The sequence below is a fragment of the Sphaerodactylus townsendi genome, linkage group LG05 (assembly GCF_021028975.2).
Source record: "Sphaerodactylus townsendi isolate TG3544 linkage group LG05, MPM_Stown_v2.3, whole genome shotgun sequence".
Classification (NCBI taxonomy): Eukaryota; Metazoa; Chordata; class Lepidosauria; order Squamata; family Sphaerodactylidae; genus Sphaerodactylus; species Sphaerodactylus townsendi.
Genome location: NC_059429.1, coordinates 54,186,419 through 54,208,004, shown reverse-complemented (window position 1 = coordinate 54,208,004; position 21,586 = coordinate 54,186,419). Strand labels below are relative to the sequence as shown.

At 39.6% G+C, this 21,586-nt stretch overlaps 1 protein-coding gene across 3 annotated transcripts in view; it reads right to left on the bottom strand.

Annotated features, from left to right (window-relative positions):
- Nucleotides 1-21,586, bottom strand: part of SLC44A5 (solute carrier family 44 member 5) — a 166,407-nt gene that overhangs the window by 26,571 nt on the left and 118,250 nt on the right. For all 3 annotated transcript variants that reach the window (XM_048496003.1, XM_048496005.1, XM_048496004.1), the window contains 8 exons: nt 21,310-21,394; nt 17,675-17,803; nt 16,673-16,733; nt 14,772-14,895; nt 11,936-12,019; nt 11,129-11,241; nt 6,523-6,654; nt 2,488-2,587 (listed from right to left, as the gene is read on the bottom strand). In XM_048496003.1, the coding sequence (XP_048351960.1) occupies nt 2,488-2,587; nt 6,523-6,654; nt 11,129-11,241; nt 11,936-12,019; nt 14,772-14,895; nt 16,673-16,733; nt 17,675-17,803; nt 21,310-21,394 (828 nt within the window). The remainder of the gene's footprint in view (nt 1-2,487; nt 2,588-6,522; nt 6,655-11,128; nt 11,242-11,935; nt 12,020-14,771; nt 14,896-16,672; nt 16,734-17,674; nt 17,804-21,309; nt 21,395-21,586) is intronic.

Here is a 21,586-nt window from a genome sequence, read left to right as displayed (position 1 = left end):
GAGTCGTGCATGTTTCCATGACATGGAGTTGTCTCTCAGCTGCTTTCATTATGGGTTAGCACTCTGACCCAAAGAGTGCTACGGGGTGGACCATGGTCTTGTAGATTTTTGACTTTAGGTGTATAGACATTTTCTTATTGAAAGAACACCAGTGACTCCCTTCCACCTCAACCATATCGCATTGACTCTTGCCCGTATTTCATCATCAATGCTGCCATCGCTCTGTAAGATCGACCCATGGTACTGAAATGCATCTGTTTTCTTCAGATTTTCACCACTGACCTGGATTAAGCCCATACCAGGAGTTGTATCCAGATATTCAGTCTTAATATCTGTTAAGACAGTGTTAAGACAGAGGCCCAATTGACTAAGGTGTTCATTCCAGGCCTGCACCTGGTACTGCAGTTCCACTTGGGTATCAACTTACCAACTGGGTCAAACTTCTTTACACGAACCCCAACAGTCAAGTGCTGAGCCCTGGTGGATGTCAATGTTCACTAGGAAGCTGTCAGCTGCGCACCGCACTCGACTGTTGGTGTTTGTGTAAAGAAGTTTGACCCAGTTGATAAGTTCTTCAGGCACACTGTGATCATGCAGCATGTACCAAATAAACTGATGGGGTACATGGTCAAAGGCCTTCTCCAAGTCTAGAAAAGCAATGTGTAGTGGTTTGTTTTTCTCATGATACTTTTCCATTAACTGTAAGGCTGCAAAGATCATGTTGGTTGTTCCAGAGCAGGGGTAGGGAACCTGCGGCTCTCCAGATGTTCAGGAACTACAATTCCCATCAGCCCCTACCAGCATGGCCAATTGGCCATGCTGACAGAGGCTGATGGGAATTGCAGTTCCTGAACATCTGGAGAGCCGCAGGTTCCCTACCCCTGTTCCAGAGCCTTTCACAAAGCCACACTGGTTAATGTTAAGCTGGATGATGTTGTGTAAGCATCGGTTGAGGATGCATTCAAAAAATTTCATGGTGTGTGAGAGCAGGCATATTGGCTGATAGTTAGAGCATTCTGCTGGGTCACCCTTGTTCTTGAAGATTGGTACAGTGATGCTCATAGACCAGTCTGAGGACAGTTGGCCAGTGGAGATCACAGTGTTGAAGAATGCAGTTAGCCAAGTTAACACTTCAGTGTTATTCTTGAGCTTCCAAATGTCTGCTGGCAGGTCATCTGGGCCAGGGGCCTTCTGGTTTTTCATACTTCCGATGGCTGTAGCCACCTCCTCAGTTGCAATGTGAGGGAGTGGGCCAAAGCATGGCAGACCTTCCAGAATTGGTGAATGTGGGAATTCAATGTTTGCGATCTCGTCAAAGTGTTCATGCCATCGACTCAGGATTTTCTTCTTATCCTGCAATCGTTGACCTATCTTTTACGCACATGTAGTGTTCAATGTTACATGCCACTCTCATTCGTGCTTTCTCGATAGATGTTCTTTTCACCTTCCCACGTATCTAGTTGTTCATAGAGTTTTTGGTGGTATTCAGCCTGGGCTGCGGCCACTGCCCTTTGGGCTTCCCATTTGGCGGCTGTGTAAAGTTGCCACTTGTTGCCAGTCTTGTTGGCAAACCAGGTTTTGAAGGCCACCTTCTCCACTTTCACCTTCTGCTGCACTTCCTCAGTCCAAAGCCATGCCTGCTTATTGAAGTGCCAACTGCCTGGTTTTTCTGTGCCAAAGGTCAGTTTCATGGCAATCGTTATGGAGTCACGAAGTGTATTCCATGTGGCGTCGATTGAGGTTGCATCTATTTCGGGGAAAATAATGCTGTTAACTATGGCTGTTGCGTGGTGGTGTAGTTGCCACCATTTAATGGTCTCTGGTCCTCTTACATGGCCATCATGAGATTGCATGGCAATCTTCATGTCCATGACTACTATCTTATGTTGTGGGGCCAAGCAGTCAGATGGAATAACTTTCATTTTGATAGCATTAGAAGTGAAGTCGCATCGTCCAATAGTCCAATCTAGATGACATGATATAATTACTGTGGCCAGGTGCAACTTCTATCAGTTAAATGTAATAACATATTCCTTCTCGAGGATCTTGTCATCATCACTAATATACTTACAAACCTGCAAACTATTATAATGATCTGTTTGATCTGACATTGAAAACTATCCAGAAATTACAACATAGTCAAAATAAACTGGCCTTCCCTTTGTACTATTTCCCCAAGCTAAAACAGCCTCAAGGGGCTCCAGAACACCTATTAAGTTTTTTTAAATACTGGAAGCTATGAGTGTGAAATTCCTAGCATAAGCCTGGTGTGGACTTAAACACCTACTAGATTAATGTTCATGCAGAGGACCATTTCACATTGGAGAATATATACACGCTGTAAAAAGGGCCTGTTTACCTCAGTTAAGTATATAAAACAGAACTATAGTGAGTTGAAGAACATAAAGTCTATCCAAAATCATGTAAACATTACAGCCCAATATAAGTGTAGAGGAATTTTGTTTTTGTTTTTTAAAAAATACTTACCTACTACCTTCCTTTAAAAGTGCAATAGCTATCCGGATTCGATTTCTCAGAAATATTAACATCAGTATAATGACAACTTCCACTATGCAAAGTAATATCACTGAAAGAAAGAACATTTAATGTGTCACACATACATTAAGCCAACATGCCACTTTTGTGAATTACAAGCTTCAGTGCTGCCCTTTGCAATATCCCACTAAACACAACCTAACCTACAGACTACAATGAGGATGCAGATTCACTACTTGTCTGGGTGTAATTCTCATTTCATAAGAATTTGGGAGAACAGCCAGCAGAATATACACCTCCTCTGGATTATTATTGCTATTGTGTGTAATTTACAAGGCTCATACTTGCAGAGCATTATAGCATGTAAGAGTTTGCAAAGAAAATCATTTGTCTTAAAACAAAGCAATTAAGTGCAGCGCTTTGTTTTAAATGTCATTTAAGCTTAATGTGTTCCATTTGAAGAAATGTCTCTTTATGATTAAATAATCATTATGCAGTAGTTGCCTTTAGCAGCTATTTTTAGTTTATGGTATCTGAAGAAGATAAATGAGACTGATGTTGTAAAATAAGTTTCTGACTCTGACCTCCATTATGCCTGTGCCACTCAGAAGTAATTCTGGGGCAATCAAGAGAATTATTTGACACTAAAAGCAGGGTGAGATCAGAGTTGAGTTTAATGTCTGTTCTGTGGAAACAGAAGGTAGGAAACTAGAAATATGATTGCATAACAAATCATTGTAAGGCTGTGTTCATCACTAAATGGTCCTGATAGCTGAAAAAGTTCAGAGCATTTTATCACTAAATTCTTACCAGTGTAACTACATGTTAAGGCCTTTGTTTACACAGGTTCCACCCCTTTAATTGATACATGATGTCCCTTTATTCAGCTTCTACAACGCTTGTAGAGAAAGTAAACTGAATTTACAGTGAACAATTTCACACTGAAATATGGGTAGTGGCTCTATGATCCCAAAATCAAATAGTCTTCACCCTGGATAATCAAGGACTGAACATAGTTTGATGCACAGGCAACCAGATCCATGACAGAATAAAGCAGAATAGCAGAACATTGCACAATGGGGGCAGTAATTCTGCCAAAAATGTAAACTGCTTCCTCATAGCAGTTTCTTAATTTTGCTTTAGAAATAGCCTCTCGCCCCAAAGATTAATGTCATATTTTAACTGAAAGTTGTATGATTTGAAGTTTTTTAAAAAATCAAGAAATCATAAAATAAATGGTAACCTTCTAACTTTGTACTTAAAGATTAAATGTGAAAACATGGTATGTTTTGTTGAGAGACAAATAAAAAGCAAAATATTAAAAATATATTATTCTTATTGAACATGTTTATTTTCACTTATAAAAACTGATTCTGATTTATATTTTTTCTGGTGGAAAACGCAAAACACAATTCTTTCTCACAGTCTAAGAGCCTTTGCTTCCTAATACCAGACGTGGGAACAAATTGTGGTTACTTAGAGGTGAAAAATGTGCCCTACACATATCTTCAGTTTTCTTCTTCTGTTCAGACACTTTATACTAGAAAAAGATTCAAATTCAGCTTTTCTTTCTTCCAGGGGCTTACCAGATGTGTACTGGGAGCTGCATGTTAAGAGCACCTTAAATTTTCAAACTTGATTTTCATATATATGGAGAGCCAAATAGGGCTAATATGGCTACCTTTGCTCATTTCAATCTACCCTCTCAGCTGAAATCTGGCCCCGTGCCTCTGAATGTTATGTTTACAAAATTGCTAAGAGCTCCAAAAATTGAATTCCCCAGCACACATCTTTAGAGTTACCTGAAAAATTACACATTTCCTACACAGAATTTCCTCTGTACTTATTTGAAAGGCCTAATTGACTGCAACTTCTAACCTTGTAGCCACTACACAATGATATAATATATATGTAATTATCGCATGGAACAGCCACTTGTGTAGAGCTACCATGTCAGCCAACACATGGGAGGTCAGTGTACCAGTAGTAAAGCAAAGTACAATTACACTGAAAGTGGCTAGCAGTGTGAAAAGCTGTCTCCCTTAAAACCCTAAGAACACTAAGTTCTCAACATTGTAACCATGAATACGGAATCAGTATTTTACCATAGACTATCTAGTCTCATATTGTTTACCAAATTGCCTCTAGACACACAGCAGTATCTAAAGAATACATCAATCAAATTGCCTCTAGACACATAGCAGTATCAAAAGAATACAATTTCATAGATTCATGGAGGTCAAGCATTTATCTGGATGCTGACTAGCTGTGGTTTATTATTGATCCATATATTATAGTATAGAGTTGACAATGCTTATATGACTGTTTATGAAAGATTCATTGAAGTATTCGTATGATACTGCTATATTGTCTAGAAGCAATTTTGGTAAACAATACAAGACCAGAGAGTCTAGGACCAGGAGTAATGGGCTCAAGGTGAAGGAAAAGAGATTCCACCTAAACATCAGAAAAAACTTCCTGATAGTAAGGGCTGTTCAACAGTAGAATGTACTACCTAGGTGTATGGTGGAGTCTCCTTCTTTGGAGGTTTTTCAACAGAGGCTGGATGGCCATCTGTCAGGAGTTCTCTGATTAGGTGTCCCTGCATTGCAGGGGTTGGACTTGATGGCCCTTGGGGTCTCTTCCAATTCTATGACTCTATGGTGGAATACTGAATCTGTAGAGTTTGTTACAATATTAAGACACACGGAGGCCGCTTCCGCACGGAGGCGGAAGGGCTTGGGTCGGCGTAACAAACGCCGCCCCGACGCCGCCGGAACTGTCCGCATGGACGGTCCCAGAAAGAACCGGGAAGACGGCTGCGCCGTCGCCCGGTGGACTTACCGTTCCTGCGGCCATCTGGCATGTCGCCGGGGCCTGGGGACACACCTCCCCTGCCCTGTGTGCCTGCTTCAGCGTCGCAGAGCAGGGGGGGTGTCCCCAGGCCCCGGCTCCAAGCCGGCATTTCCCAACAACCTCGTTCCCCGAGCGAGGTTGGGAAATGCCAGCTTCGCGCCAGTCAGGAAGCACGAGGGCGGCACGGCTGCCCAGCAGCTGCGCCCCCTGTGCAAATGGCGGCCTGGGGACAGCGTTTTTACCGCCCCCAGGCTGCCATATTCCGCCTGTGCAGAAACGGCCTGAGTGTTTTTATTAGGGTTTTGAAGAAAGACAGCTTTTTGTGCTACAAGCCACTTTCATGGTGCTTTGTTTTACGTGCATAGAGCTGACATACATTTTCTTACGTGGAAACGTGATAGATTTATGTGTATATGTAAAGTGGTATCAAGTTGCAGCCAACTTCTGGTGACCCTGTAAGGTTTTATTTATTTATTTGATTTTATAGGCTGCCTCATCCCCAAAGGGCTCTAGGCGGCTCACAACGATCCCAAACAACCACATAACAATTCAGTGAATCCAACAGGATACATAAACCATCTAAAAACAATAATTAATTAATTAATTAATTAAAATTCAATGCAGCAGATAACTTCATCACAACAGTACAATGCATGATTGGATTTGAGGCACCCGATCTAAAAGGCCAGGAGGGGCTGGAAGTGCCGAGAGATGGAAGCAACAGGCGCTGCCAAAGTTGGTAAATGTGGCGGGCGTTTTCTAGGCAAGAGACTAACAAAGGTGGTTTATCATTGCCTTCCTAAGCAAAGCTGGTATGTCTTGTGGTTTCCCATCCAAGTACTAACCAGGGATGACCTTGCTTAGCTTCCAAGGTCTGATGAGATCAGACTAGCCTCAGCTATCCAGGTTAAGAGTGCACCTTAGCTTTAAATCTTGGCTTTTATGGTTAGAATTTTAAAATTATTTTAACTAAATTAGTTAGACCTATGTTTGAATATCTGATGTGTATGAATATGTATGTCAGTGTGCTGGTTGAAGACTATAATTAAATAAAAAGTACACCTTAGTTCCCACCTAGGATCACTAGGAGATACAAAATATTTAATCAGAATGTTTAATTAATTAATTAATTAGTTCTCAGAACATGGGCTTCTCAAAAAATTCACTTACTAAATGCTAACCATGTTTGCCTCAGTTGAAGATACACTCTGAAGTCTGTCTGGAATCCAATATCATAGATGCTGAGGTCAGAGCCAGGTATGCCATGAAGATGGTGATATTCCCAGTAGCAATGCCAGATACCTTTTTTTTGGCGGGGGGGGGAGGGAAAGTCACAGATCAGAATTGTACAGGAACAGGAATCATCTAAATCACTCCTTACTAATCAGAAGGACCATCATTTCATCAGCTGCACACCTTCCCAATGTTTCTCACCCCAGACCCTCTAGGTTGCTCTCAGTTTCAACTTGTGCAACCATCCCATAAACAGCAAATGAGACCCAATCCTGCTCAGAAGCTGGGGGAATCTTTTCGCCAAGGGAAACCCAACCTTTTCAGTGGTGATCGCTCACTGTTCCTCAACTCTTCCTCAACATTTTTGTGGGGCCTTTCACTCCAGTCACTGCCACCATCTCTTATTTTCACCCCTTTTTCCAGTTTGATGTCAGAAGCAGAATCAAACAGGACTGCTTGGTAATGGTACATGAACAAGACTTACAGGTAGAAACCCAGGAAGTTTCTTTATCTCTTAAACAAGTACAAGCTGTATTCTACTCTCAATATCTGTAGAAATTACACAGAAAATATGGTGAGCTGCTGATACAGAAAAATGTACACAGGAAAAGATTTCTAACCTAATTTTGGAAACCACAGTTGGACACCTGCCCTTCTCCCCACCTGAAATATGCGAATGAATGTATGCACAAAGAAGATGCTCTCTGGCTGTGTTACTCATATGCATGTGTTCTCCCACATATGCAAACACACACACAAAGGAAAAACAGCTCCTTTAAATTATTCTCCTGCCCCACACACACATGTGATGAAAGTCCGACCTAGCCAATCTAGTTTCTGACTGCAGAGGCCTGCCAGAATGCAGCAGCCAACAGTCAGGTGTTTGCACATCAGGGGGATTTCTTATCTTCCTGGCAAACATATAGGTCCAGGAGAAATGAGGGTTTTCTAGCCCAGCTATATCCACAAACACCAGTCCATCTCCATAGATATCATCCCTGCTAATATGAAACAGCTTTCTCCTGTACTCATCCATGACAGCTTTCTCCTGTACTCATCCATGATTCCAGTCAAGAACAAAAGCCAAGCTACAAACCACAAAGGAAAGCAACCCAACCAAACGCTTCCAGAATCTCATGAGACCATAACTATTTTACTGCCCCAAATAGAGTCTGTCAAAAGAAAAATCAGATTTGATCCAATGACACTTACACCTGTAAATTTTGACAATTTGCATTTCATGCCATCCAACATTCTGTCCTATTTATGACAGCTCCGTTAGTCTCAATGGATGGATAGTATTTAACCCCCCCCCCCCCCCAGCTAATTTCACTTGAAAGGCCACTCAAACATGAATTTCCTATACTGGTAGCAGTTAGGAAAAAAACATGCAAACCTCAGGGAGATTATAGTATGTGATGACTGTACATGTTTTCCAGAACATGAACATCATGTGTCCAACAGAATTGTACATCATGTGTCCAACAGAATACCATGAACCATGAAGCTGCAGCCTACTGCAATTTCCCAACATATATGCAGGTGCAGCGGTTGATGTACATGTGATGAATAAAATCCCATTTGAAGACTTTTTCCTACATGAGAAAACTTCATGTATAGATGCCATCACACCTAAGAGGTAATATGTTCCCACAGCCTGTGTTATTATTTTTATATAACATTGTGGTGAAGACTGCTGCTGTCGCCATACAGAGAGATGGTTCCACTCAGTGGAAGCATTACTTAACCACTCCATCACTGTAAGAATACTTTCTCAAGTTACACACTATAAATGGGACTTTAGCGTACTGAGTAGCAATTAATAATAAACGAAAAAAAAACACCAGGAATATTAAAGAGCAATTAGTTAAGTCAGATTTTCATGTGTCCAACAGAATACCCTCTTCTGCATTAGGACATTATTCTTGTGAGCACTGTGGCATGCCAATTATCCATGAACACTAAACAAATTGAATATACCCCTACCAATATTATGTGGAAACTGAACCAATTCACCAATTGTTCCAGAAAATGATCTGTATATGTGATTTTCTGCCCTTGTAAACTGCCCTATGTTAGAATGACATGTCATGCCATAAGGACATGCATTTTAGAGCATAGTAGTAAAATTAAACTTGCATGTGTGTCTGAACCCAGGGTGAAACATTTTCTGGACTTTAATCATGGTCCCAGGAATTTTAAATTTTGCATTGTATATGCATATGATCATATTAAGAATTCTCAAGTAGATGTTAGAACATTATTCCTATGTGAGGAATCTAAATGGATCTATTGATTTGATTCATATGCGAATGGATTAAATACTGAGTTTGATTTATCTTGTTTTCTGTGGTTTCAGCTAATAAGAGGTTACCTTCTTATGTTGTTATTGTTGTATAGCTTTATTCATTGTACAGCATTTATAGTATAAATTCGTTGTATAGCATTTATTCAGCAATTGTTTAAATAAAGAAAAGACTGAGTTTGCAAACTCATACAACATAGATATTTACCTTAATTGGGTAATACCCACCTGTGTGAAGTTAACCTATTTAAGGATGCCTAGAAGGTTATCTGTATGCTACACCTTATCATGTCCTGTATTTAATGCTTAGGAACTGTTGAAAGTTGCTGTGTGGAATTACCCAATGTAAGTTCATGTGCACAGAATTATAGTAATATTTTAATGTTATGTTTGGAATACTGTACAATCTCGTTTTGCTTTCTATTGTCACAGCACAGAGAACAACTACTGCACCCAATGGGTGCAGCATTTTACTGAGGAAGAGCTCATGAAAATGTCTCATTATCGCAAATGGCATTTCAGAATGCTTTATTCTTGATATTTTTGCACTCCTAAAGAAGGAGCTATTGTAATCTAAGTCACTCATGTATGCTTATAGTAAAGAACTGTAAAGAATCTTTAAATTCAATTTGTGTTTTATCACACAGTAAAAACAATAAGAATTCCTAGATCATAATTGTTCCCTATGTATACAATTGATTTTTTTGTATCTGTATATTGTTAGTGGCTCGTATTTTTGTAACTTTTTGTATTTATGTGTGTTCATAGTTGTTTTAGATAACAGCGCACTCATATTCACTTTTCAGTTCACTCAGTAAATTAGTAAGTATCAAAGTTTGTTTTTGTGTTCTTAAGCATCAGGACTGGCGGTGTTTTTTGTTTATTAAGGATACTTTTTCTCCAGATTCCTTCAGCCAGCTTAGAGACTAGTCAGGAATCTGGGAAAGAAAATCTTTTCTTGCCTTCCTTCTCCCAACAGCCACCACTAACCCAGGTAAGATCTTACCCCTTCTCTCTCTCTTGTGATATAGCCTGAGGCTGATGCCATAGGGGTTTAGCATGCTGAGCAGTCAAAGCAGGTGGGTAAGAAAGTGTGCAGACTCTCTTAGCTAAACAACTTTATTACTATATGACACAAGCTCAGGGTAACTACAAGACATTCTCTAGGTACATCTAGTAAAATAGAGGAAAATAAAAGATGCTAGGTAGGTATTTGTAATCCATAGAATATACGGTCTTTGCTGGTTGCATGATGCCCTCCTCCTCAGGCTCACCTGAAAATATCTTTACCATCAGCCATCCTCCATTCTAAACACACACAAGCACACAATGCTCTCAGCAACACAAAACAGAGCAAGCAAACCCCAAACAAAGAATCAGGTCCCCCTTTTGGAACCTTCTCTCCATGGACTCTGGGCTGGGGGTTTAGCCAATCTGGGTGCCTACTCCACCCAAATCTGAACGCCTCAATCAAGAGATGTAAACACATCACACAGCAGTCATGATGTCTCCTGCGGTTGTAAATAGTGTTCTCTGTCTGGAAAAGATTCACCTTCCCGCATTCTCCCCATCACAGGGATGCCAGTGCTCTCTTCCATCACACTGACACAGCATCTCTTGCTCATCTGCCTCTTATCTACAATAATCATAATGTATATTTTTAGGTTAATACAAGTGGATGAACCAGTCTATTCATAAAGTCACATGAATAAAATATAAAAGGCTGTTTAAACCAGCAACCACTGACAATTCCTAACAAAAGCCAGATGGTGGTGAATCACTCTTCAAGATATAGACAAGAAGCACAGCTATACGGGAAGACGAACATGATGGAAAGTTATCCTGAAGCCCACTGAGAACCCCATGGGTGGCTGAATGGAAACTAAGAGTAAATTGCTGTTCTGCTGAGTGGAGAAAACACATTTTTCCCATGCTATCCCTGGCAAGCCTACACCTCAGCTAGACCAAAATCTGTTCACATTCTGCTGACCTTGAAAAAAATCTTTGTAGTCCATTCAGGTAAGAAGAAGAAAAAGACCCAGGGAGGAAAATGTTATAAATATATCTCAGTGCTGGAAATAGCTTCGGAGAAACTTGTTAATATCTATAGGGTATGAGCATTACAAGCTTCTTCATTAATTACCAGCATTGGTAAGAATCACATTTTTTGTTGTATAAATTAACTGAGTAAACTAAGGTTTTACTGATTGGTACGACAAACCGATTTATGATACTTACCATATCCTATAATCCCAATCACACCAAAGATGAAAATCCAAAACAGTACTCCTGCTATGAATCTCAGAAGAATAAGGAAGAGCAAGCTGACAACCATTGCAATAAACAAACCTCTGGAAAACAAAGATGCAGTGGTTTTTAATCAATCAGCCGTTAGACCTCATTCCACCTCTAATTTCCCCATGTAATTTTAAAATAAAAAGGTATTCTGAGAAAAACATTTCCCTTTAAAAAGCTGAGCCTCTATATTCATCTGTTAGAATTAGTTTTGCTTTTTTACTATGTATTATTAAAGACTGAAGTTCTTATATTCAAATGTACACCAGACTCTCCTTAAGAAACTGAGGTGGAGCAAACTCTGTTGTCAGTTGTAGGCACACTCTCCAACTTCTAAAATTTCAATGTGGAATTCCATCCACTCTCCATTACTTCTCCCTATTCTCTATACTACACAAATCACAATAAAATACCAGTATGCATGTCCTGTTGAGATGGCAAGGAGGGCCACTCCAGCCATAGGAGATTAAAAAAATAAGGACAAAGGTGATGTTGCAAAATTAGGTTAAAATATTTTTTGTTAGTTAAAATTCCCAAAATTTCTGACATGTTTTATCAAGATGGGAGTTTTAGCTGAGTATTTTATTTTGCATCTTGCATCTTCAGACTTATTTTTTTCTCTTCGTGAGGTGCCTGTCATGTGGTTAGCTGGGTTGCGGATGGGGTGGAAAAACTGTCCATTTTTCTTGTGTCTGATACCATTGCAATTTCACATACGAGAGGCATGACTTCTGTTGAATATGAACTTACATTAAAATCCAATACCAAGAACTGGCATAGTCTTCAAAAATTTTCATTCCAACTGATCTTGCATCAAGTACGTTATTGATGCCACTTTAAAAGCAAAAAGGGAAAAGTGTTAGTTTATGTTGAACCTGCTGAGGTAACCTGTTTAGGAAATGGGGAATCAAATCTTCCCTTGGGTTTACTTATTTTATTTAAGGCTCAGCTATAAAGTGGGCTACTCTCATTGGAGAAAGCATGCAACCAATGGGGCTGAAGTTAAAAAGAACTTCACTTTATAAACTGAAAATTTCCAAAAATATCCTTACTCTGTTAAATGCATTATTTTCTGTTAAATGAACCTTTGTCATTTCATCTATTTCTTGGATGTCCAGTCAAATACCTATGAAAAAGTGACTTCTAATTAGGATTTGTGATTCAGAAAACCCGAATCACAGAAAAATTGGGGGAAAAAGCCATCATCCCCAGATATATTTGGCTTTTTTTTGGTAAAAGAAAAGCCTGGGAAAAAGCCATCAGCTTTTTTCGGGTTTTTCTTTTACCAATAAAAAGCCAAATATACCTGGGGCCAGAAAAAAAAAACATTCAACTTTTTCAGCTTTCTAAACCCTCCTGCCTTTTCCAAAGCTACATAGACTTGGGAGCCAGTGAAGTGGAGAGGGACAGACATCTCTTTGCAATGCTGAGCAAACATAGCATGGCGCAGAGATCTGTCCCCCACCCATGCTTTCCAAGCCTCTAGGACTTGGAAAACACTAGTGGGGGCAGTTCTCTTCCCCTCTGCTGTTTCCCAAGGGCTGAGAAATGGCAAGGGCAGCGGGGGGGGGGGGGCGCATTTTGGTTTCAGTTTTTTTAACCAGAATATTTTCAGCGATAGCAATTTCAGCTTTAGTGAAAATTTCCAACTTAAAAAAAAGAACAAAATTTACCAATAATTTTTATCAATGCTCATGCCTATGTCTAATTATTTCATAAATAGTTGGAATCTTGGTCTAGCAAATTCCTAAATAAGAAACCTTAAGGGAGCATATAGTTTATACACCAGCAACATTTTACAAAAATCTTGTGTTCCCCTTGTATCTTCTTGTGGGTGGCTGGGATTTAAAGATTTTATAGGAATGGTCAGAGTGGGAACTAGATATTCTTGAATCCTGCTGGCAATTGCCTTTGAGTCTCTCTCCTATCCTCCCTGCAGCTGCTACAATAAAAGTTTTGGCAACAGTGGGATTTACTTCTGACTGACAGAACAAAGGGTGAAGCAGGTAAAAAAAACCCACCACACATATAGGAGATCTTGACAGATTTTTTTAAAAAAATATTATTAAAAATTTCATTTTATTGAGAGTTCCTCAGAAACTCTGAGGAAAAAATTCTGTCAGAAGTGAAAAAGTGAAAACAGTGGGATGTGAACATAGATTCTGAGTGCATGGGAGTGAGGCACGAGATATCATCAGTATGGGCAAAGGGGATCCTAAAAAGCCGAGAGGCAAAATGTCCTCATATGCCTTTTTTGTGCAAACTTGCTGGGAAGAACACAAGAAGAAACATCCAGATGCTTCTGTGAATTTCTCTGAGTTCTGAGTTATGTCCACTTAAGAAAAGGGAAAGTTTGAAGATATGGCAAAAGGTGACAAGACTCATTAGGAAAGAGAAATGAAAAATTATATACTGCCTAAAGGGGAGACAAAAAAGAAGTTCAGGGACACAAACACACCAAAGAGGCCTCCTTCGGCATTTTTCTTGTTCTGCTTGGAATTTCATCCAAAAATCAAAGGAGAACACCCTGGTCTTTCTATTGGGGATTTTGCAATGAAACTTGGGGAGATGATAAACAACCCTTTGAAAAGGGTTGGATGGTAAACAACCCTTTGAAAAGAAGGCTTCCAAACTGAAGTATAAAAAGGATATGAATGCCTACTGGGCTAAAGGAAAGCCTGATGTAGCAAAAAAGATAGCTCCTAAGCCTGAGAAGAGCAAGAAGGAAGAGGAGGAGGAGGCAGATGAAGACAAGGAAGAGGAGGAGGAGGAGGAGGCTGGTGTACCTTTCTCATGAAGGAAGGCTAGATACTATTCAGTCTAGAGAAAAGATAGAGATTTATGAGATTATGCATGAGATTGTTGGGGACACCCAACAAAATTTTTGGGCAATAAGTTCAGGACAAGCAAAAGGAAATATTTGTTTACTCAACAACTCATTCGTGGAATTCATTGCCAAGAGAAGAAGTGATGACCATAAGCAGAGGCAGCTTTGAAAAAAGTTAGACAGATTCATAGAGAAGATCTGCTAGTCATGGTAATTCAACAGAGCTTCCATATACAGAGGCAGCAAATCTCTGAATACTAGTGCTTGGGAGGTAGCAGCAAGAAAGAATCTCATCCTCTATGCCTGTGTCTTTGGCAGTCCAAGGCAACTCGTAGGCCACTACTGGACTAGATCAATCATTGGTTTGATAAAGCAGGCTCTATTCATGTTCATGTTCTCATTAATTGTTTTATTTCACTTTTGAGAAAACTTAAGATGGGGGTTGGGGAAGAAGAAGTTATAATCAGCGAAAATCCCTGCCTGTTCTCTCAGCTACGAATGCCTTTTGAACAGGTCTGTCTGTCTGTCTGTCTGTCTGTCTGTCTGTCTGTCTTTCTATACTTTAGGGAGTCAGTTATGTGTATTAATGCATAAAATTTACTTTTGCTCTGAAATAACAGAAACCAAAAGAGTGAAAACACAAACCCTATTTAATCTACAGACTGAGCCACATGAAAAGTACTCTAAAAGAACTGCAATAAGTAGTCCAAATTATGGGTCAAATCAAGAATTGTAGAAACAATAAATACAGAGACATACTTTGCAGCTTCCCTGAGATCAGTTACATTTCTTATTTTTCCTCTTCCATCAATGAAAGTAGTTCGATTGGCCACAGTCAGAACACCATTTTTTGTGAAGAAATCAGGAAAACATCTCTTAAGAACTGTTAAAAGAAACAGATACAAGTATGTGTGTAAAGCCTTGAATTCATTTTGATTATATTTTGATATTTATATTTTTCCTGAAATTTCTTTGTTGCAGTCACTTTAAACTGTTTCATGTTTCCATAACATTCTCTTAAGTGGTTCTATGTTATAAATTAATTGGACTACTTCATCATTCTTCTGCATCCAGTTCCATTTGGAATGACAATGGAGAACTCAAACACAGCTCTGGAGTCGCAGGGCAGAGGGGGAGTGTCCCCAGGCCTCGGCAACACGCCGGAGGGCCGCAGGACATGTAGGTCGCCCGGACATGGGGGGAGGGAAGGCGCCTTAGAACTGCTGCCGTTCGCACGGCAGCGGCTCCAAGCTGCCGTTTTCCAAAAACCTTGCTGGGGAAGCGAGGTTGGAAAACGGCGGCTTCGCGCCGCTCGGGCGGAGCCGCGCCCCCTGTGTGAACGGCTCCCTGGGGACGGCGTTTTTGCCATCCCCAGGGCGCCGTATTCCGCCCGTGCGGAAAGGGCCAGAGTGTAACAGACTTCCCTCTGTAATACATCTCTGAAGATGCCAGCCACAGATGCAGGCAAAATGTTAGGAACAAGATCCACCAGACCACGGCCACACAGCTCGGAAAACCCACCAGACCCAGTTGAATCTGGCCGTGAAAGCCTTCGACAATACAATTAAATCTGTTTATGAGCTATATTTGAAATGCCCTGCCTATTTCAAACTGCTGCTTGCTTCTTGTTCTTTTTGCAGCACGTTGTATTTTGACTTTTAAAAAATGTTCTAACTTTTGCACTATAGCTTGACCAATACAGTCAGTGTTTGCTGCTGTCACCTGAATGCTGGCAATATAGCATTGAAGGCTATTGTCCCAACAAACTTTTCCACAGACACATCTAAAAATGTGGTTTAGCCACAATTGTAATAGGCACATCATTTGCATCTCTTTACTACCAGATGCTTTGATAGACATTTCAGTACCTTGTCATCTTAACTTATTATTCCATTTATAGGTTCAACCATGTGGAATTGAGCCTGACAGCAATGTCATGTGTGTTTTAAGCAACATTGTTGCTAGTGGTGCACATTATATATGAAATACTGTTTTAAATAAACTGCTCTCTGGCCTTAATCCTATCATTGGTCATGTTCGTTTGTATTTCAACCTTCTTGCATATTTTTTGTCACCTGTGAACACAAAATTTTCTTCTATCTGAAATTCAGTTTTAATACAATGTGCACAGTTTTCACTATCAAGTCACATATTTATATTTATTCCTACTTGTGCGGAAGGGTCCCTTTGATCATTATTATCAGTCTATTAACACTATTTTAAACACTGTGACACTACATTTTTATCTGCCACTCCATAAGAACTCTGATTTGCAGAGCAAATCACAGCAATAAATTTGAAATCACTATAGTCACTAATCACCCACAGCATGAAGTACAGAGAGAGCAAGAGAGAATAAAAGGAAAACCAGACTCACTAGCACTAGCTTGAGGGAAGTGTGGTGATATTTAAAAGCAGAATGGTATTAACATGCATTAAACAATGGGGGAAAGGGTAGATTCTTAAGTGACTAATTGCTTTTGAATGCATACGAGACCTTGCTAGAATGTAAGTCTACTTAGTCTTAAAAATTGTAGCATAACCTCATCAAAATAAGTCCAGAGTGTTGCAGGAGTCAGGATATTAACTTTCCAATTATCTGAGGCTCACAGGGCCACCATACATTTTATAAGAGTGGTACGTGAAGCGCAAATACTCACATGACCGACTTGGAATGAGCATGGAAGGACAATCTTCATCACGCATAACTTGGGCCACAGACTGGAAAACAAAAGAAAAATAAAAGCTAAAAATACATCCGGGGCAGCTTGTCCCAGGTGCCGCCATTGCCGTCACATGTCAGGGGCAGGGCGGGGCATTTTGGGGGTGTGGCATGGCAGGGGCATGGGCAGGAAGGGACGCACGGGCAGGTCATGCCCCAGGCGCAGTTTCCCCTTCCTTTCATCATTCACACACACACACACACACACACACACACACACACACACACACACACACACACACACACACACACACGTTTGTGTGAGTCATGGACAAGCCTCTGAATGCAGCCCATGTAAATTCATTGTTCCAGTCCCCTTTTAAGAGAATGCTCAGTGCCATTCCAATAGGCATGTTCCACAAGGCCACAACACCTTATAAGTTGGCTGGAAATTCAGCATTCAGTTTTACTTATGTTCTGCGGCCACCAAAAATGATTAACAAAGAAGTGAAGCTTGTTTTTATACCCCACTATTCTCTACCCTTTAAAGGAGACTCAAAGCAGCTTACAAATTTCTTCTCTTCCTCTCCCCACAACAAATTCCTTGTGAGAGAATTGTGACTGGCCCAAGGTTCCCCAGCAGGCTTCATGTTTAGGAGTGGGAAAGCAAATTCAGTTCACCAGATAAGTTTCTGCCACTCATGTGTAGGAGTGGACAATCAAACAGTTCTCCAGTTTAGAGACCACCGTTCTTAACCACTTCACCACACTGGCAGAGACAGCACTTAAAATAATTTATTAAAACAGTGTTTTAATTAATCAAAATACTGCTAAAAGATACCTGCCCATTCCTAGTCATACTTGAGTTCACATAATTTGTACTAGAGATAATTTAGTTGCAACAAAAAAAAATCAGTACAGCTATTGAAACCAAAAAAGCACCAAGCTAGTATGTGATCATTAAAAGAAGTCTCAGACTGCAATATCTCTGTATACTCACCTTCCATGGTTTATTAAAACCAGGCTTGCAAAACTGTCTGTAATACTCCCAATAACTTTTGTTATATCGGTATGAAGATTGCATGTCTATGTAGGTTGCAAACCTGTCTGGGCACTTTGAGACACAAAGCTTTAAAGGAAGAAAAATATATTTGATTGAAGAAGCACTGAAAGATGAGAAAGTTATATTTTCAAAGCAATTACACAGAAAAGGCATCTCTAAGTGCGCTTCATTTTATCAGATTGGTTGCTTAGCATAGAATTTACAAGCAGACACAGTGCTTTTTTTCTTTACAATTCCTAGATAAACACTTTTGAAGTATTATAAATAGAGTCACTTTGAATTTTTCCCCAACCACACCATCCTTCAAGTCATTCTGCCTGGTAAAAGTGCTTGATGTATTAATATTATTTTAAAGTGGTTTTTATATGCATACTCAAAAGAAAAATTTCCCCTTTAAGGTCTTAAACTAATACACCTGCCTTTGAAAGCAATGCAGCAAATAGATATCCATGTGGAGCAGATTTCATACAGTACTTAGAATATACTAGCAATGATCAATAAAGTCTGCAGCAGTTAAAATTGCTTTGATCTCTTACAGGTTAATTTGAGAACAATCTCCTCTCAATGGTTCTGTCAAAAGCAAACTAAATTTGTGCCATTTTGGGGTTACTTATGGGATAAGGGTAGGATGGACTAGGCTTTATTCAAGCAGTAATTCTTTGTAACGTCATAAGACACACAAAACAATTCCCATGGATTGCTAGGATTTATGTTCTAATGCCAAAATGTGCTGTGCCAGCAGACAATAGCTTAGGATGGAACTTATAAAGAATGGCATTTCAATGGTCTGTAGAGAGATACGGCACAACTTAATTTTGTTCATTTGTTGTTTTAAAGATTAAATTAGAATCCCTAAGATTAAAATACGATATATTATAACATTACATAATTGGAATGCAAAATTAATTATGTTTAATTAATTATTTTATACTCTGATATTTAGAAACTTACCTCCTTTCCTAAATCTTAAAAAAATCAGCTTTTCACAGTTCATTTGTAAAAAGTGTGATTACCAACAAATAAAATAAAACTTCTTCATTATTAAGCAGATCTTCTCCTTTCAAACAGTATTGTAAACAAAAGACTCACGATTTGAATTTACTAAATGAAAACATATTCGTTCAGTTTACTGAAAATCTGAAAACTTTCCAACAATCAGAACTGCCTTTTAGCTTGTAAATATATTTGAAGGTGTTCAGTATTTTCTGCCGATTTAATGTCTCACCTGAGTCTTTAATACTGAAATTTTAATTATTCACTTTTATTGTGCTGTGTTTTTATTATATTTTTGTTTTTTTCAGAACCCTTGAGCACGTTCTCTGAAGAGGAAGTATAGAAATTTTCTAAATCAATACAGGAAAAATGTTGAGATTTCATTTGCAAATTTTAAAAAGTATAGCTTTGACTGTAGTTCAAGGAATTAAGAATATTCAACCAAGGAAATTATGGACAAATCATCAAGGCATGTGTAACGGATTACTGTAAAAATAGTTAATTTAAAAGGTGCAGTTCAGACAGAACAGGAGCACAATGAGTTAACCAGAGCTCCACCTGATTGGCTGTCTAAGATGCAGTAGCCAGAAGTCACAGAGGGGTTGTGTTCTCGCCGGAGAGAGACAGATCGAGCCTGTCACAGATCGAATGTGTCGAGATCGAGTCTAGAGGCAGTAAGAGCCTGAGACAGATTGAGAATGGCAGAGGGCCTCAGTTCTCAAAAAAAAAATCTCAAAAACTGAGAGAAAAAGATCCTTATTTCACCAAAAGTTAGGAGGCCAGGTGTTGGTGAAAGACCCAAGGGAAACTGATTCACAGGGACAATCCTAGGACCACATGAAGGGCTTGGTTATAGTCTTGTAGGAGACTGCACCTAGATATGGGACCAGAGATTCCTGTATAGCGGTGCAGAGAAATAAATGGATATGTAATACATTCAATCCATCACCCAACTACAATGGGACCAGAACATCTCAGAGGTTGCATTCCTGACCAGGAAAGCAACAGGTTACTCCCTTGGGTAGCCTATCTTAACCATATTGTAGATACAGAAGCTAGACATAGCAAGAAAGAAGTCCAGGGAAGTGGACCAGAATTTATCAGTGACAAGAGGAAGGAGTAATGAACAGGTGGACCACAAGGATATAATCTGGCAGTCAAATTTAGGACTTTGTAACTGAAAGCAAATTGTACAAGAGGTAAGAACCTTAGTTGTCCTTCATTGCTCCCATATTGGAGAGGCTTGGGCGGAAGAAGCCTTGATGCACTGCCATGGCAAGAAAGATTGCCTTACCCCTCAGCAGATGAGCTCTGTCATACAGGCTTGGTATGTTACATGGTGAAAAAAGCATAAACTCATGAATGAGTTCTCTACAATTATAGTGAATATACTTTTAGAGCTGAGGGGCACAATACCATCATTTTTATCAAAGCAGCATCAGAGAATCTATTGGCTTTCTAAATGAGAAACTGATTAGCATCTGCAAGCAATTAGCCAAGCAAAAGTGTCACTTAAGGTGAAGTATTGAGCATTATCAGTTCCCCAGAACACTTCTAATTTTTAGACAACCCAACTTTACTGACTGCTAGAAAATAATTTTACAGTTTTTAATACATACATATTATATAGATTAATTAATTTATTTTTTATTTATTTATTTTATTAAATTTCTATACTGCCCTTCCCCAAAGGGCTCAGGGCTGTGTCCATCATTCATATAAACAATTACCATTTCACCCCCAATCCCAGTTAAAACCATATACAAATTATAAAATTCAAAGTTGAGATGGCGATTAAAATTGTTTCCCCTTCCCCATTCCTACCCCCCACAGGAGACCAGTTTTTTCCACAGAAGTGAGATGTTATCCCGGCTGGCCAAATGCCTGGCGGAACAGGTCCGTTTTACAGGCCCTGCGGAAACTCTGTATGTCCCACAGGGCCCTGATCTCACTTGGGAGCCTGTTCCACCAGGTAGGGGCCAGGGCCGTAAAAGCCCTGGCCCTTGTGAAGGCCAGCTGGATCACCTTGGGGCCAGGGATCACCAGAAGGTCCGCCTCTGAGGAGTGGAGGGGCCTAGCAGGGCGATATAGGGAGAGACGGTCCCGTAGGTATGCTGGTCCAAGGCCACGAATAGCTTTAAAGGTCAAAACCAGAACCTTAAACATGACCCGGTACTCAATAAGCAGCCAGTGTAGTTGGTACAGGACCGGAGTAATCCAGTCCCTAATAGACCTTAATATATTTAAAAACTAAAATTATCTCTATCTATGCTTTGCACTATTAGGAAAGGAAGAAACATTAAAGCTATTAAAGCCATTTTAAAAATTCAGACATTTAAACACAAATGCTGTAATATTGTACAGGAACATATTGCAAAAATAAATGATAGTCACAGCCATTCAACCATGCATTTGAAGTACTTTCAGCAGTCATATGTACCATGGACAAGCCATTTTCTTTTACATCTCCTTGTACTGCCATATATTCTGCAAAAGTTAACCTGTGTGCAGTAACAATAATGTTTATGTTTTCTTTCCACCATACAGAAAGTGGAAAGTGTAAAAAGAAATCAGCTTACCTGTGTTGTAGGGCACTGTAGGTTTATAAGCACCAGTGGGCTGGCACATTTCAGAATGTTAAAGTAAAACAAAATTGTCTTGTTCCTAGAGATGAATGGGTATAATGAACTATTTTTAGTATTGTGAATATTTAGAAAAACAGTTGAATGAATTCTAAATATTCAGTTAAAGACCACAGTAAAATTTAGACTGTTCATTAAGACACCACTTATTACCTAATAGGTAATAGGTAATTCAGACTAGCACAACTGAAGTCTAACTCTAGAGACAAAATAT